This window comes from Heterocephalus glaber, unplaced genomic scaffold (genome assembly GCF_053883595.1).
Source record: "Heterocephalus glaber isolate CG9 unplaced genomic scaffold, H.glaber_assembly_v1.0 deba00000546, whole genome shotgun sequence".
Lineage (NCBI taxonomy): Eukaryota > Metazoa > Chordata > Mammalia > Rodentia > Bathyergidae > Heterocephalus > Heterocephalus glaber.
Genome location: NW_028258147.1, coordinates 17,878,596 through 17,896,115, shown reverse-complemented (window position 1 = coordinate 17,896,115; position 17,520 = coordinate 17,878,596). Strand labels below are relative to the sequence as shown.

Here is a 17,520-nt window from a genome sequence, read left to right as displayed (position 1 = left end):
GTTGTTCTAAAGATTTTAATTAATTGTGTATTTTATTGTCCTTGTTTCTCTGAAGGTTCATAAGCAAAGCATTCCATTTAAAAAACTAATAAATAATAGAAGACATCGCCAAGATTCAAATTTGTGCTTTTGTCAGGAGAGCTTGCCATGCTCTTGTCACTAGCATGACATGGTAGCCTGCAACCAACTCTTCTGTTTTTCTGTGTCACCATCAACAAAAAGAAATTCATTTTTTTGGTCCGGGGATTTAGCTCAGTGGTTTCGCCGCCTGCTGTGCAAGTGCAAGGACCTGAGTTCGATCTCCGGTACCAAAAAAAAAAAAAAAAGAAATTCATTTAAAAAAAAAAATTGTTATAAGGTTATTGCTGAGCCATAGACTGTCACACAAAATGGTAAAAGCAAACCTGTCTTTAATCACAATGTATTAAGCAATACTTTATACAGTGTGTCTGTCTTTCCCCTATATTTCCACCTCTTCTTCGCCACTTAATACGCTAATTCCTGGCTTTCAATAATAAAAATATTATAGAAATATTTTCAGATTTTAATTCCCTAATATCTCAATTCCCATTCCTATTTTGGCAAAAAGAGAGTAAAAGGAAGTGTGAAAAAAAACAGGCAGGATATCTTAAGACTTAGGTATTTTACAAATAAATGCATTTTGATATTTTTAGAAAAGTAAGTCTAGAAGCAAAAGTCCCTATTATAAATTTTTTTGTTTCTTATGAAGAGGCATTTATCTGATGTACATATGGTACAAAAGTGCTCAGTTACCAAAAAATCATTAATGTTTATTGGTTCAAAAGTAAAAAGAACTGTCCTAAATTTTATAATGTTTATAAAAGACCCTGACAAAAGAAAGAACACACATCGTCCAAATACTGCCCTTCACATAAAAAAAAATTAAGATTTCCATCAAGGTGCCCATTAAAATATGACACTCCTCCCCCTCAAAATAATCACATTGGACATGTTGACAGCTTTCTTTCCACACTGTTCTTCCCAATTAGAAAAGAAAAATTCAGCTGGGGATTTAGCTCAGTGGTTCCGCCGCCTGCCTTGCAACCACAAGGTCCCGAGTTTGATACCTGGTACCAAAAACTAAATAAATGAGAAAAATTCAGCGTTTATTAGTGATAGAAAGGAACTCAAAATAATAAATAAAAAATAAAGCAGACCTGCTAAATTTCAACTCCACAAGCCACTCTTGTGCCATTCCATTTGCCAGGAAAGTACTGTATTCCAGGAAAAGTGTTTAGGAATAGCCAGTGTAAGAAGTCTGGCATGGTGGCTTAAACTAATCCAGGGTCTAGGCATCAAACAGAAAATGCATCTTTCCTGAGATACATCAAATCACATACATATATATACGTATATATACACATATATATATACGTGTGTGTGTGTGTGTGTGTATATATATATATATATATTTTGGTACCAGGGATCAAACTTGGGTCCTTGTGCTTGCACAGCAGGAGGCGAAACCACTGAGCTAAATCCCCAGCCTGCAAATCATGTATATTAAATGCATTGTTCTTTTATGGTATACTGTGTTAATGAACATTTATTAAAATGCACATATTTGTAATATATGTATATACAAATGAAAAAAGGAGCAAAACTTCAAACTCTTAGCATTCACCCAGCAGTTTTTACGCCCTGAATTATTCAAGGTGGTGTGTGGAAGGCATTCTGCAGGGTTTCCTCATACAGACTCGGGGAGAGAGAAAGCAGACAAAACAGAAACTGGCTAAGTCTTATTAAACTGTCAGAACTGAACACAGGCCACCACCAAATTGCCCCGTCTCTCCCCACAAATCTAAAATACTGGGTTTATTCTGGGAAGTCAACAGTCACAGCCAAATAGGGCCAAAAGAGCCTTGCTAGTATCCTCACTGACTAGTTGCAAAAAAGAAAAAAAAAAGTCTTCAGGAGATAATCTGAACTACAGTGGCTAAGTGCCCCTAGGACCTTTGCCCAAGCACATAAGATCTTACCGGGGCTACTGGGTGAAAATCTGGTGACCAAACACAAAGTCAGACATGTTCTCTGGCTCTTCCTGCCAACGACCCCTTCTTCTACCTTAAAATCTAGTGGGCTGTCCCTACAACTCAAAAAAAGGAAGGTTGTCTAAGAAAGCCGGACTGCAAGGCGTGGTGAGGGAGGTGGCTAGTGACCAATCTGCAAAGAAGGGCAAGTTTCGTCTGTTTGGCTCTCAGGTTTCTAATCAGTAAAATGGCATTGGACATAATGATCTCTAAAATCTCCTCCAGCCCCCAAATGTCCTGATTTCACATACCATCAGGGTAACTGGATTACTGGCCTGAGGAAATTTAGGTCATTCCCTGAGACTAAAAGCCTTTGAGAAGTACTTGGGGAAAACTGATTTTGCTTCTTTGCTCAGAAGTTACAAAAATGTATTTTCCTCCTATATTAGTAGTATATGCTAATAATTAATAATGCATTTAGAACTCTTTAAGCAGGATTTATGTGTTACAGATGAGTAAGGGCTGTGAAAAAGGGAATTCAATGGAACATCTTGAAATTTTAAAATGATAAAAACTTGAAGACTATCATTAACATGGGAAAAATTAAATCCAACTTTCTAAGTATACAGAATGTGAATTTAGCCAATTATATGAAATTTTATGAAGAAAATTACATGCTTCTCATGCTTTCAAACTATTTAAAATTGCTTAAGTTGCTTCTTGCCTTGCTATTATTTCTCCTGATTCCTCTTTCTACACAGAAGAGCTCGTAACAGGGGTTGCATACCTCTCATTTTGCACTCCGTAAGTCCCCTTTCTCTTCTCATTCATCTGATTCCCATCTTTATTCAGCAAATAGCTTGAATCCCACTTTTGTATGCCTCTTAGAATCCAGAAATCTCTTGCTGCCTCAATTCAGTCTTGGAGTCTCTTAGGTTATTTCATTTTCCAATTAATCATGTTCTGCCTTATGCATTTCCTCATATTAAACTTATAATGACTGCTTACTATTTCCTTGCCCCTACTTGATAGGTCAGGACTACAGGAACATTACAACTTCCCATGATTTTATCTGACATGTATACCCACACTGGCCCAACTTTCGGTGTGAAATACCTATTTCACAAAGCTGAAGAAAAAAAAAAATCACTAAAATACAAAGTTACAGATCAGTCAGGAGGTATCTAAGTAACTGTCCATTCAATCACTCACTCAATGTTTCAAAAGTCCTTCACAGTACCCTGAAAGGCAGGGAAGCCTTTAAATATTGTGAGGACATGGGGTCTATTCTGCACCTCAAGTCCATCAGCTCTGGGGTCTTTCATGCAAGACAAGCCAAGTCATCTATTGGGGGGAGGTAACAGTGACAAGGAAACAATGCCAGGAAGGAAACTTGGTAATGGATGTAACTAATTTTAACTAAGAGAAAGCTGGAAAGAAATGCAGAGAACTGGTTCAGTCAGAGGTGGTATTCTCTAATAATTAAGCCCCACTACCCCCCTTTTCCTCCTCTCAGATCCCCTCTGGCCACCATTTCCTCTTTGGAGAAAGAAAGGGCCACATCCCAGGAAAAACAAAAGTCCATTTCCATCAAAATTCAGCTTTCAATGTTCCAACAGCCTGACACGGATCAGTTGTGCATGCAAGAAGATACCCAGATCTAACAATGGTCCTTTAAGAAGCCTACAATGGACTGAAGGATATTGTCTTGATTATCTATAGGTGGCAAATGTCAGCATGCTGGTTTTTCAAATGACAAGGTTGGGACAGGAAAAACAACAATTTTTTTGGAGAACTCAGGCAGGCTTTCAGAATCATCTTGCTGCCTTTTCCATGAAACATAAAAATTACAAAACTAAATCATTTATAAACAAGTATCCACTTTACAAAGCAATGTTCACTTGGCTATTCTGCATTTCTACAAAAATCTTTCAAATAGCTCCTCAACCTATTATTTACTAAAAATGTATTCAAGAAGTGCAATTTTCCCCCCTAAAATCAGGATTTCTACCTTGATGAGACCATGCTGTGCATTATTAATATGAGCTCATGTTTGTACAAGTTATTTATAAAGGATTAAAATAAAAATTTGAAAATTCTTTACATATCTATGCCATTGTCATTACTCTCTGTTCTCCACTTCTTTCCCTGACCACCAAAGAGGAAAAAGACAAGTTTCCTTTTCTACACTATTTGAGCTTTGCAACAGTGTTCCAACAGAAATGAATCCAATCAAGTACAGTATATTCAAGTAAAGTCTCTCTCTAAAGCAATATTCAGGTGGCTGTCGGTGGCATGGGAAGTGGGCAAAGACATGGCACCATGTTTCTTAAATTCAACATTTAAAGCTGAATTCTAGCTCCACATTCTGTGCAGTTACAGACTATTTGAAGATCCTGCCAAATCTCTTTCCTGCCCAATCTTTCCTTTCATTCCCTTTTCTTGTATCTAAACTTTCCTCCATTTCTCTCTTGTCCACCTGTCAATCATTCCCTCTTCCATGTCACAATGGGTGATACAGCTTTGATTCTGTTATTGAAAGAATTCAGGATCACCATCTTAACACCACCATATGCCCATCTAACCTGGAAGACAAGGAATCTAAAGAGAAAACTAATAGTATTGAAAAACTTTTTAAATCTGGAAAGCATTTGAGATGTTACTGAGAAAAACAGTTTGGAGAGGGGGTAATGTAAAAATTAAAACAAGAAAAGATAAAAATCAGGTTATATTTTGACTTGAGATTTGCAATATCTATAATGTTAGATATTATAAACCACAGTCCAATGGTTTTATTGTAATTTGGCAACACACAAAGAAAATTTTCTAATTAGCCAATCAACATTAGCTATGACAGCTTTTGATGGGCTTTTTTTACATTTCATCACTGCACGAACATTTATAGAACACGTGCAGACACTGTGCTAAGTGACTTGTGCTTTCTTTTACAAATAAACTGACACAACTCTCATTGAGTGAAGAGTCTATTTTTCCATGGTCACAATTTTGCTGTCCACATGATCAAAAGCAAATATCTGTAAATTGCTAAGTACTAAGGCTGTGAAGCATTTTCTCAACTCATAAATTTATGTGAAACACATGAGGCTAGAACCAACTTGTCAATCTGGCCTAGGTATGCATTCAACAGGACAAATGTTTTTCTCTACCCAAAATTGCTCCCATGATAAATAATAATGGCAACAACAGCAACAATACAGTCCCAAAAAAACAAAACAGGTGCAAGCAGAAATGGAAGAAAAGTAGAGTGAAAAGCATCACACTGAAAATGGTTACATTTTAACTTTGGGAAATATTTCAGTCAATTTCTGTACATTCTAAGCTACTTTTTTTCTAAATCACATAGCTGAGGCTCAAATGGAAACCTCTATATTCATCCATGAAAGCCCTATTTTGTGCCTTTCTCAGATAACCCAAGGAACTAACCATAGTGTACACTGTTTCCTGGAGTCTTGTCAGAGTCTTCCATATATTTCAAGAGCCACTGAGATGCTATTCTTCTGTGGAACATTTCCAGGTCCTTCTATTGAGAATTCTCTAATTCTTCTTTCCAATACTTCTAATGCAAATTACTGGCATCTATCATGACACCATGTCTCTGATTCGATACCCTGGTATATGACAATTTCTATCACTTGTGATATGTTACTTGAGGGCAGCAAAGATGTTACTCATCTGCCTCCATCTCAATAAGTGTATAGTGATGTGTGCTAAGTCTGTATCATTTGAATATTTAGTCTATGAAATTTTGAACATTCTATAGCTGCCACATAACTATAACTTTTTTAAAGATCTTGGTGAAATTGGCTAATAAGGGTCTTTTCATTATATTTACATGCAGTGCTGTCACCTAAAATACAAAAATGTGGGTAGCATGATAGCAAAAACCTGTAATTCCAGCACTCAGACTCAGGAGGCTGAGGCAGGAGGATGGAGAATTCAAGATTAGCCCAGGCTACATATAAAATTCAAAGACAGCCTAAACTACACAGCTAGATCCTGTCTCTTTAAAAAAAAATCAAAAAAGAAAAGTGCTAGCCATTCCATTAATCTGTTTAACATCATTGTTGTGCATTTTTTTGGTACTGGGGATCGAACTTGGGTCCTTGCGTTTGCCAGGCAGGCGGTGGAACCACTGAGCTAAATCCCAGACCTGTTGTGCTTTTGCCAACATATCGTCCAAGTTATTCTTTGTCACCATCACCATGACAACAAAATTTATACCTACTTTTTGCATATTGGCTGCTTCAGAAAGACGAGAATGACAAAAATATTGGTTGGCTTCCCAAATACAGCTCTAAAAATGATCTCCCTTTTCCTTTCACTCCATTTCTGTTTTCCATACTGCCTTATTTATTAAGAGTTATTTTCAGGTTAGAAATATCAATATGGCCTATAAAAGTCATCACACTGGGCTGAAGCACTGAAAATAACTCAGGTCTCCTGGCACAGTTCACAGCAAACACTATTAATATGATCCTATTGAATACTGTAGCTGTTAGACAGCTTTACACTTGGGATGCTTTCAGGATTTAAACTGCTAAGAACAAGAATCACAAACTAAATTTAAAACACTCTACTGAAAATGATACAAAACTAAAAACTATAAATTAAACTTGTTCCTAAGCAACAATCTAAATAGTCAAAACTTAGTGAAAACATTCATGTTCAAAAATAGCCTACTGCCTTGGAGGCTCCTTTGGCTCCTTGCTGCCAAATGTATATACAAAAATGCACAATATATAAATCAATTTGAAATGAACTAAATCTCCAAAATACAAAAATAAAAACCTGTCCACTAAAATAAGTCCTCTATTGACAGGAACCCAAAACTTAAAAATATACCTTTGATTTTTATCAGTTAAAAAGCAATTGTGACAAGTATCGTTTCTTTACCTAGTTTTTCAATTTAAAAATCAGTGTATGAGTCAAGAGACTGATAAAGCGACCATACCTTTCCAAGTCAAAACGAATTGGAAAAATTTAAAAGGCTAGTTTTACTGTATAAGAAACCATCCAATTTTTACTTAAAAGTCCAAAGTTATTTTTTAAAGGAAACCTATTAGATTGCAAACCGTTTGCATCATGGAACTCTAAGGAGTCTATAAAAATAACAAAGAAGGTTCATTTTCACAAATTTTCCACGCCATTCTCATTAACAAGGGTAAAATTATCAAATCCCCAACAAACAGCAGTGAAAATATGAATCCTAAAATTTAACTGCGGGGAGGAAACACTGACTTTGCTAGTGCAAAAATCCCCCTGGTAACCAAGACACTGCTTACAGTCAAATAAATCCATATGTCAGCTGCACATAATAAATCAGATATTTGCGTTTAAACGTCAGGTGATTGAAACTGAGACGCAGAAAGAAGCTCCTTCTAAGTAATTAAACAAATTCAACCCTCCTGGCAAACAAACAGGCACACACCTTTCTTTTTCCTCCTCCTCCCTTTCCCTAGCCATCTCTTGGGGATGAAAGCGCCCGATCCTTTCAACTTCCCAGAGAGGCTTGTTGTTTTAATAGCTGCCTATCTTCCTTATTGTACCTCAGAGAGAGACTGATTCTCGAGTGGAAAGGTATCCCTAGAACTCTTTTAGAAGTTCTTATTTTCCACGCAAAGAATGAAAAACTCAATTTCTCCAAAAGTTTTAGCTCAAAATCTGCCAGTTTCCTAAGTGGAGATCAGCAGCCTTCAATCCCCCCCCCCCCCCCCCCGGTCTCCTTCTTTCCCCTCCAGTCTATGCTCCTCTAACCCCCAAATAGTTTCCTCCAGGGCTCTCTCTCTCCTGCAAGCCCTACCTCCAGAGGTGGGAGGAGGGTGAAGCAGCGCAGGCTGTTCACGCCCGGCCTCGGTCGCTCTCACCCAGACTCAGCCCAGGTGGTGGGAGGAATCGAGGGGGCGTCCGCGCCCGGCTCGCTCCTTCCCCCTCGGAATCCTCAGCGGGAGCTGCTAGATCCGCCTTTCTTTGCAGATCTCTACATATCCTGCAAAGCTGTTTCCCAAAAACCCTAAGAACGTCTTCCACCCAGAAAATGTGGGTCCAGCCCTCCCCCTGGGTCGGTAGGGGCTGAAAACCACCAACTACTATTTGTGCTCGGGGATATTCAGGGTGCCAAAGCCAGGGCCAGCTAGGGATGGAGGCGGATTCTGCTTCTGGACCCCAGCGAAGGTGAACATCTAGTAACCAGGTGCAGATCCTCCGTTTCGGCCAGGCACTGTCTCGAGAAGCCCAACCCCACCACCAAGTGCGGGAGCAGCGGGCATCTAGGTCCCAAAATGCTGGCGCTCAGGGCCTCCCCTAGGCACAGGAGCGCGCGCGCACACACGTACACACGTACACACACACAATGAGCATCCCCACACCTGCTTGGCGACGCCCCCCGCCCCCCGCTGTTCTCCCGCGTCTGCGGAGAGGTGCAGGGCACCCCCGAGACGGGCGCTCGCAGCCACGCGCGCAGCGAGGGATGAACAATGGGGGGGTCAAACTCGCCGGGGAGTACTCAGCGCGCGCCCTGAGCCGGAATCCCCAGGGGTGGAGGGGCGGGTGCAGGGGTCGCACAGGACGCAGGGACACAAGGATTCCCATCCCGGGTGGCCGCCTCTCCCCACTCTAACCCGCCGGTGGCCGTCGGGGCACCCAGAGGGGAAGGGGTATGCCGAGAGGAAGGGGCACCCCTAGGAAAGGACAGCCCGAGGAGGGGGCGCCCCGAGGGTCTGGGATTAAGGAGCATCGGGGACCAGGAGCCCCTAGCGGGGTCTCCGGCGACGTCCCCAGCCCGCATCTCCACTCCGCCCGCGCCTGCCCTGGGACCTCGGTTACCGCTGTCTCCGCCGTGGCCCCAGCGGCGTCCTCCGGGGCGCGGGACAAGTCGGGCTCGCAGCTCGCGCCGTCCGTCGCCATCTTCCTCCACTAGCGGATCCGAGTGCGAGCTCGGAGCGGCGGCGCGGGCTCAGCCTTCTCGGCGCGGGCTGCGCTCGGAGCCGTGGAGCCCCGGCCGCCGCCGCCGCGCTCCCTCCGCCCCTCGCCGCCGCCCCCGCCACTTAACCCGTTGCGCGCCGGATCGCGCAGCCCCGCCCCGCCCCGCGGCCGGGCCCGGCTGGCGGCGGTCCGGGACTCAGGAGTGGGAAATGGATGCCCGGGAGCACCCGCGCGAGCCCAGGACCGGGGAGAAGCTGAGACGAGGAAGAGCCCCCCGGCGACTCCCGGGGCACAGCCTCCACCGGGCGAGCGTGCACAGGCTTCTCGATCTGTTATCTCAGGAAGAGCGAGGAACAGACGGCCTTCGCTTCGGCTCCCTCTGTCCCCTACTAACACTCACATAAACTGCCCCTTTCTTAGATTTCCTTTCCTTAGGGTCCTTTACTCTCGGGGTACATATACACCTGGCTTTGTTTTGTCCAGTGGTGACTTCAGACCTTCTTCAAAACCATCAACTCCCGAATGAAAAGCATGCGTCTGTTATCTTTTAGTGCCCCTCCGCTGGTGCCTTTCCATACATGTGCTTTTCAAGGAAGGTAGGGCCCTTTTTTGTTCTTTGACCCCTACATCTGAGGTCTCTTCTCCAAAACTAACCACCGAGAAGTAGCATTCAATGTCATCTCAAGAAGCCTTCCACTGGAGACAATTAAAAACTTCCTCTCCCTACATGTGAGGACACGTGGACGCGCACACACTCACAAGCACACAAAACCTTTGTTAAAACTGACTAGGGAAAGCCAGGGCTCAAGATTTTTCATGAGATGAGTTAGGCCCAATAACTTAATTTTCCCTTCCCACAACTAATTCAGCTCCTACCCTTTCCTGCCAATTCCAGAATGTGAAAATCTATCACCTTATCAAGACCATATGGTACAGCCCTTCCCGAATCTTCAGATCACTAAAAACATGTGTTGAAAGCAAAAAATCGAGTTGAGGCATTCAGGCTGTGTCTCAAAGAAGCAAAGTCAACCACAACCAAATGCTGCATTTGAAATTCTGGCGGATAAATGACTGGAATGTTTAGTCCAAGGATTACAGATCAAAACTTCTCCTTTTTCTCCTTCTCTTTTTTCTTTCTCCTCCTCCTCTTCTTTTTTAATGGTGAACTCCTAAAGAAAGGTTTTGACGCATTAATTGCTTCACTCTCCATGTTGGATCCAAGTATAACAAAAACCAAAGCAGAGAAAATCTTCTACAGAGAGCCTGAAAGGGGTTGATCAATAAAAGCTAAAGTAGTTCCCTCTCAAAAGAAAGGTCAAGAAAGAACTTTCACCTGGAACCCTGGGGTTAAGGGTCAGAGGCTGAGGGCTCACCTGCAGGTTGTCCGGGGAGCAGAAGCGCTATTTATCTTCTTTGGCTTTACTTTGATAGCTGTCACCTCTTTGGGCCCTTTTATTTCCACCCTTGTTCATTACACCCCTTTTAAAATGAAATATTCCCTGCAGGTGCTCAATATTAGAAAATCTAGACTCCTTACCTGATGAAAGAAAAGCATTTGACAGTAAAAGTTAGATGTTGAACTGATAGCATTTAAAGTTGGAACCAAGGACCTTCCTTGTTCTTTTCAAAATGCATTTTCACGCATACAAGGCCATCACTTTACTTGCTACTATTGCTGTGTTACTACCCCAAAAGCAACTGCTTCATGGGAAGGGGTGGGGGATGAGATGAACTTCATCACTTAGGAATAAAGGAAAAGGCAGATGAGGTGACACAATTCATCCCTGGAAAGAAAGAGACTGTGTTTGTCTAAATGCTATTAAAGTAGATTCTCATGTCAAAAAGGAACTAATTCCTGAGTGGTTTTTTTCCCCTCTCACCTGTGTGTGTGTGTGAAATGAAAATACAAAGAAGCATAAAAACCACAGGACAGCATATTTTCTAACTGCCCCAAACCAGGACCTAGGAAGGAGAATCTGCAGCATTTACTTCCATCTTAAAACCGCCACTGACGAGGCCTGGTTGAGAATCCTGCCTGGTGGATGGAAGCAGTGGGCTAGGAGTTCCTCACCAGTGGACTGGCCCAGGGCTGTTTCTCCACGGGAGGATGCTTGCTGGTTTAAATTCTCTCCTGAGAATTAGCGTCTGTTACAATTGCAAATTAACTCTTTCTGAAAGACTTTCTTTGAAGGACAAAGATGGCCTCTATTACAGTCAAACCAAACAGATCTGAAAGGGTGCTGACTTAATGGCTCCAGAAATTAAATCTTTGGAAGCTTCATTAAACAACTAAATAATAATAGCAATGAAAGACATCCCAGAGGTAGAGTGAAAATGTCTGAAAGGCAGGGTAAGAGACAGAGAGAGAAGAATAAAAGGAAGAGGAGAAATCCTTATAACGAAAATGAATCATGATTTTTTTTTTCAGTACTGTCAATTGAAGCCAGGGCTTTCACACTGACCTACATCCTCAGCCCTTTTTTTTTTTTTTTAATTTTTTTAAATTTTGAAATAAGGTCTCACTAAGCCACTAAATTGCCCAGGCTTGACTGGAACTTACAATTCTCTTGCCTCAGCCTCCCGGAGTGCTGGAATTAGAGGTGTGCACTACCTTGCCTGGCTCTGAATCGTGATTCTTAGTAAATTCCTTTCAGTATTAAAATGGAAAGAGAAACCAGGCATGGTGGTACAATTCTGTTAATTCCAGCATTCTGGGATGCTCAGGCTGGAGGACCCTACTTTGAGCCCAGTCTGAGCAATTTACTGACAGCCAGAACTTGTCTCAGATTTTTTTTAAAAAAATAGCTAGGAGGAATATAGCTCATTGCAAAGGCTCTGGATTCAATCCCCAGTATCCCTCCCGCAAGAGTTACTGAATATAATGCAAATAGAGGAAATTAATATTTACATTATTTTCTCCTTTGACCAAAATGATGTGTTTGTTGATTTCCCACTGACAAAAAAATTTCAGACTATTTTCCAAACCTTGGAATAGAGGTGCTTGTGTTGGAGCTATAGCTCACTCTTCAAGGATCTCTTTTAAGACTAGAAAAATGCGTCCTTCAGGAATGCAGACAATGGCTGAGGAACCAAGTGGTTTTCTGATGAAACCACAGCTTTGTCCTTAGCAGCCACATCCTCCAACCCAAAAAACCAAAAAACCCAGAGAGTTATACATAATGATGCAACGGGATTCTTTCTTCCATGTGAAAAGATAAAGAAACATACATATATCCTAAAACAGTTTCCATCAGGGGACAAGAGAATTCTTCAGCTCAGTCAAATGACAGCATTTATGTTAATTACACAGAGCAAACCATATGTTATCATGTCTTAGTATTGCCAAATGACAAAATTACTGAGTAGTAAATCATTTCTGACTATATCCAAAAGGCTATATTTATACATTTTAAATATTCCAGCCCAGGGCCAGGGATTTAGCTCAGTGGTTTTGCTGCCTGCTGCGCAAGTGCAAGGACCCAAGTTCAATCCCCAGTACCAAAAAAATAAAAAGTAATCTAAATATTCCAGCCCACACTTATTTCTGTGCACATGGAGTCAACCAACCTAGGAAGCCCCAAATCTTGACATCAGGATTCTGTAACAAAAAGTACAGATGCACCCCCAGTGCTGTGTATCTAACACATGTCTTTGAAAGCAAGACATTGCCAGAAATGAGTTATCATATGACCCAACTACATTCTTTAATAGGCAACTTGTCATTATCTACATGTGCCAGGCTCTGTGTGGATTTTATTCAGTAAACTTAATTCGCATCTAGTTAGTCTCCCTTGTCAAAAACCTATGAATTTGGAAGGTATCCCCAACCAAATGTAGTTGTTCTGTGCCAAGGTAATGCAAACCAATTTACCTATGTTAAGGCAAAATGCACCTAGGAAATTAAATCTCCGTGTAGAAAGCAAACCAAAGCTAAATGTAAATAACCATTATAATGACCCCTAGACCTTTTTAATAGCACCTTTAACCAGGAACTGTATCTTGTCACTCAGTTGTTAAAATGATGCCCATGTATCATTTGATTGAATAGCTAAAGGTGGAATAAGAACATTATTCCTTGGCCCAGTCACTGACAGACATTGGGCTAATATAGAACAACAGAGTACAGTGGGTTCACTTTTATTAAATGGTTTTTTAAAAATATTAAACCATTACTTGTTGGTTTGGACACTTACATGCAGAAATCATTTGCAAGAGTAAGTTCTACTGTGGAAGGATATTGTAATGCAAAACCATTATGGAAAAAACCAATTTTAACAAAAGAATCTGCCCCACTGCTGCTCCTCATCCACCTACACTGAAAATGGATCTGAATATTTCTGTTTATTCAGCTTCTTTAGCAGCCCCACAAGCCTGCAGTATATATAGTTACTAGGCAACCACCAGGGTAGGGTTGTTTATACCAATAGGTATTAATGATAGCAGTTTTATTTTTCTTAGAAAGTTTAAAAACTACATAAATAGGTTGTGAGATCAAGCTTTTTTCCCTCTCTGATTAGGAGTAGATTCAACTAGAAAACTAAAGCTGCGATTTTCTTTGCACTATAAAGAATGTATTGTTCAATACAAAAGACAATGTAATATTTGAGGGCTAAGGAACCTCAGATGATTCCTGTTAATCTTAATAAATGAAGATGGCTTTATGATTGAGTCAGGATTTACTTAGGATACAGAAGTAGAAAAAAGTCACAAATGGATAGTTCTCCTATGTAAGATTGTGATGTAAAGTAATGCATCAACATTCTCTAGACAATCATAATCACTTGACATATACTGTTAATAAAGCTTCGAATACATTTGGGGTTTTGAGACATAAATTTTACCTTACCCTGCCCCCAAACCTCACTTGATGCCAATACATAGTTACTTTAGTCCATCAAGATAGTTTCTTTATTAATTCAGATCAGCCGAGATCATTTAAAATCACCTGCAAAAGTGATGAGATTATCTGAAAACAAGTAAGAGAGACAGCAGGAGTTGAATAAAAAAATATAGTAATTCACAATATTTATAAAACAATGTCATAGCTAGAGTTGAAGGCTTAACTATATTTATGATTAAAGAAATGAAAGACAAAACATTAGTATTGCTATTTACATTCTGAGGAAGGTAAGATCACTTGTGGAATAAAAAATTACTTCGGACAAATCAACATTAAAGTTTAAGCAGTCTGGATTGTTTTATTCTGGCAGAAAACATTTCACTACTGAAAATGTCTTATGTTAGCAATACAATACATATTTTTTCTTATGGAAAAAACACAGCCAGCCTCATACTGGCCATTACTATCAGAGTTAAATCCACTTTATCATTACATCATTAGTTAATATTCATTATTTATCAGTTTCAGTATTAGCCTCTTTTTAAGAGTCAACATTTTTTACCACTGCTTTTTCTTCCCATTGACACCTGCTAAGGGCCTTCCCTTGTTGCCTTTCCAGCTTTACCTTTTTATCATTGATTATCCAAAACTTTGAATGCTATCACAAAATAATGCACAAGACACAGTGCTTTCACAAGACAGCTTGCCTTGACCCTTTTCGGCTTGGCTCACCCCCCACACCCAAAGTAGCCATAGATGCCTACAAAAGTGGTGGCAGGAATGTTGGCAGTGGTGGAGTTGAAATAAACCTGCTTCAGATTCCCAACTTTGAGATGTGGGTAAACACATATTTTAAAAAAACCCCTACATTGCTTTATTCTATTTTCTCTACAGAGTCACATTTAGAGCTATACAAAAGAACAAAAATAGAATCACATTTATACATGAAAAATAAAACAACACTTCTAGAAAGAAAATATTTTCATGAATTTATAAATCATAAAAGTCTTAATTTTAATACAATCTTATCTATTTTTTATTTTATGGTTAGAGGGTTGTTTTTTGTTGTTTTGTTGTTGGTTTTTTTGTTTCTTTATGGTACTAGGGGATTGAACCCAGGGTCTTTGCAATGAATTGCATTTTTAGCCCTTTTCTTATTTGTTTGTTTTGAGACAAGATCTTGCTAAGTCTGTAAGTGGGCTCAAACTTGTGATCCTCCTGCTTCAGCCTCCCAGAGTGCTGAGATTACAGGCCTCAGTCATCATTCCTAGCTTGGTTAGAAGTTTGTTTTGTTTTAATATGTGTGTACTGTTTATATTTTTTTTCCTCAGCTCCTAAGCCTCTCAGATACTGTTTTGTGCTGATTTTCTTGAGAGTCTCATCCAGCACATATTCAGTTTAGAATTCAGCCTACAATTTGAGATGAATTTGTGTGTAGATTTTTTTCACTCTTTCTCTGAAGATCATATCTCTCTTAAACTTTGTTCTTCAAATCCCAGACACTCGAATGACCCCAAAAATCTTTTCTGTTTCCTTAGCCCAGGAAAACTCATCTTTATTCCCCAGCTGCTCCTAAATCTATCCTAGCCCTTCCCTCAGGAATGAGAGCTTCTAAAGGCCTGCTCCAATTCATGACCCTCCATGACTTGCTACTAACAGTTGTTTCATATACGTTGTCCTCCTTCTGTTTCTCTAGGAGGGTTGCTCTAACACTAGCTCCTCTGTCATGACTGGATCTGAAAACTACGTGTGTTTACTTTTAGAGAGAGGGTGATAGCAAAACTTCCTAATGTTTTCTTGCCTAATTGGATGGTATCCAGGGATGTATTATTTATTTTTTCATCCTGGGAGTAGGGGGTGAACCTAGTTTAGACTGTCCAATTGCCATTGACAAATAGAATTCAGGCACTGATCTACCTACCACTCTTCTATAGTCCGACATGAAAAGCCATGCTGACATTGCAGTTATAGAATGTAATACCATGAAGTGCAAACTTCCTCACCAGTTTTTAAAATGCAGTGATGCTCCTCTTCTTCGGCAGGAAGTGGCATGCCTGCCTGAGTTTCAAACTAACAAGAGAAAATTTAGGATTGAAAAGAGGAGGAGAGGGGACAAGAGCAAGGGGAGCCTTGAGTTCCCTTCTGAACTCAAAAGACTAAGTTACATGGGTGTGTTGCAATGATCAAAGGCATCTCAGACATAAAGATTCTGGGAAGATTGGGCAGCTTTTTTTAGATTTCAAGATCAAATGAAGATCAGTGGTTCTGCAAATATGCACCCAGCACACAACAGTCAACATTTATTCAAATCAATTGAATGGAACCAATATGTGAACAGGTGGAAAGACAAATGAACATGTGGATGAAGCAAGTATCACTACCTGTGTGTTATGGGCTCCTTTTAGTACTGTAATGAAACCTATGGATTCTTTCTCAGAAAAAAAAATATTGAATGCACAAAATAAGACACATAGGATGGACTAGAGGCTGTCATTCAGTGACAGAGTACTTGCCTAGCATGAGTGAGGCCCTAGGTTCTGTCCTAGCACTACCAACAGACAAAAAAAATAAACAAAACAATGGGATCATAAAGGAAACTAGTTAATAAAATCTAATGATCAAAATTATTCATATTAAAAGAAATTTTTAACGTAGTAATAAAAGTGCTTCTTGATTAGCACAGTAAAATAAGATATAATGGCAAGCCTCATCATTAATTTTGAAATTTCCATGAGTATGAATGATATTTTGACATCCCTGGAACAATTGTACTGTGCTTTTCAAATATCCACAATTTCTTCTGTGACATAGTTCCAAGTGCTACTGCCAAGTTTATAGTGGCCTATCACCTACTTCCATAATTGAAATAAATGCTAACCATAAAGAAGAGATTAGTAAACATGAAAATATATAGTTTCAATTTCAAAATTGTTCACATTTTTAAATGTTGATGGTTTTAAAAATATACTAAATATATTTACTGACCTAGTTTGAAGGATTGATAAGCTAAGTAGGATATGCTAAGAAGAGAATTTAAAGATCACCAAATGCCTCATCCTCCAAAAAAGACACAAGTCAGGTCACTTGTTGTAGAAGAGCAGGTAAGCACAGGGTACATGAGTAAGAGCCTCCCTCTAACTGTGTGACCTTGGGTATGTATAATGTCTCTGTTATTTCCTCAGTGAAGGGCAATCATAATGGCTCTTCCCTCTACAGGATTGTTGAGAGGATTAAATTAATTCATTTAAAGCAATTAGAACATTACCTGGGCATACAGTGAGCTCCCAGTAGGTTTTGACATTTATTACAGTTTTCATATTCTTCCTATTCTTGTTAAAGAATTCACAATTATCCTAATACACTTGGAAATTCACAAAGAAATTTATGGAATTTAATAAAATGATTCCGCAACTCAACGGTGCTAACAAGGCTATTTATATAAATTTTTAATTTTAAGTCACACATTCCATGATTTTAGATTAAATATTTAAAACTCAGAGCTTGCAAACATCTTAATGGAACAATTTGGTATGGGTCATGTAAATTGGAAAGTTAAACTGGTTTATGTTACATTTAGAGGAAGCCTCTTTATGAAATGAGAAAATAAGTTTTAATCAAATAGCACATAGTACTGTTTTGAAATATATTATTAGGAGTAATACAGAGGTGGGGCACAAGCTCTAACCTAATTTAGGATATTAAATCCAAATCTAAGACTGGGGATAGTGGTGAATGGCTATAATCCAG

At 39.8% G+C, this 17,520-nt stretch overlaps 1 protein-coding gene across 3 annotated transcripts in view; it reads right to left on the bottom strand.

Moving 5' to 3' along the window:
- Cttnbp2 (cortactin binding protein 2) overlaps window positions 1-17,520 on the bottom strand; it is a 454,755-nt gene that overhangs the window by 166,892 nt on the left and 270,343 nt on the right. The window contains exon 1 of one of the 3 annotated variants that reach the window (XM_004865255.4): window positions 8,835-9,035. The exons of 1 other annotated variant lie outside the window; for it this stretch is intronic. In XM_004865255.4, coding sequence (XP_004865312.2) covers window positions 8,835-8,915 — 81 coding nt within the window. In that variant the 5' untranslated portion in view covers window positions 8,916-9,035. Of the gene's footprint in view, window positions 1-7,812; window positions 8,351-8,834; window positions 9,036-17,520 lie in introns of those variants that run through there. One more of the 3 variants, XM_087204594.1, reaches the window with a different exon arrangement.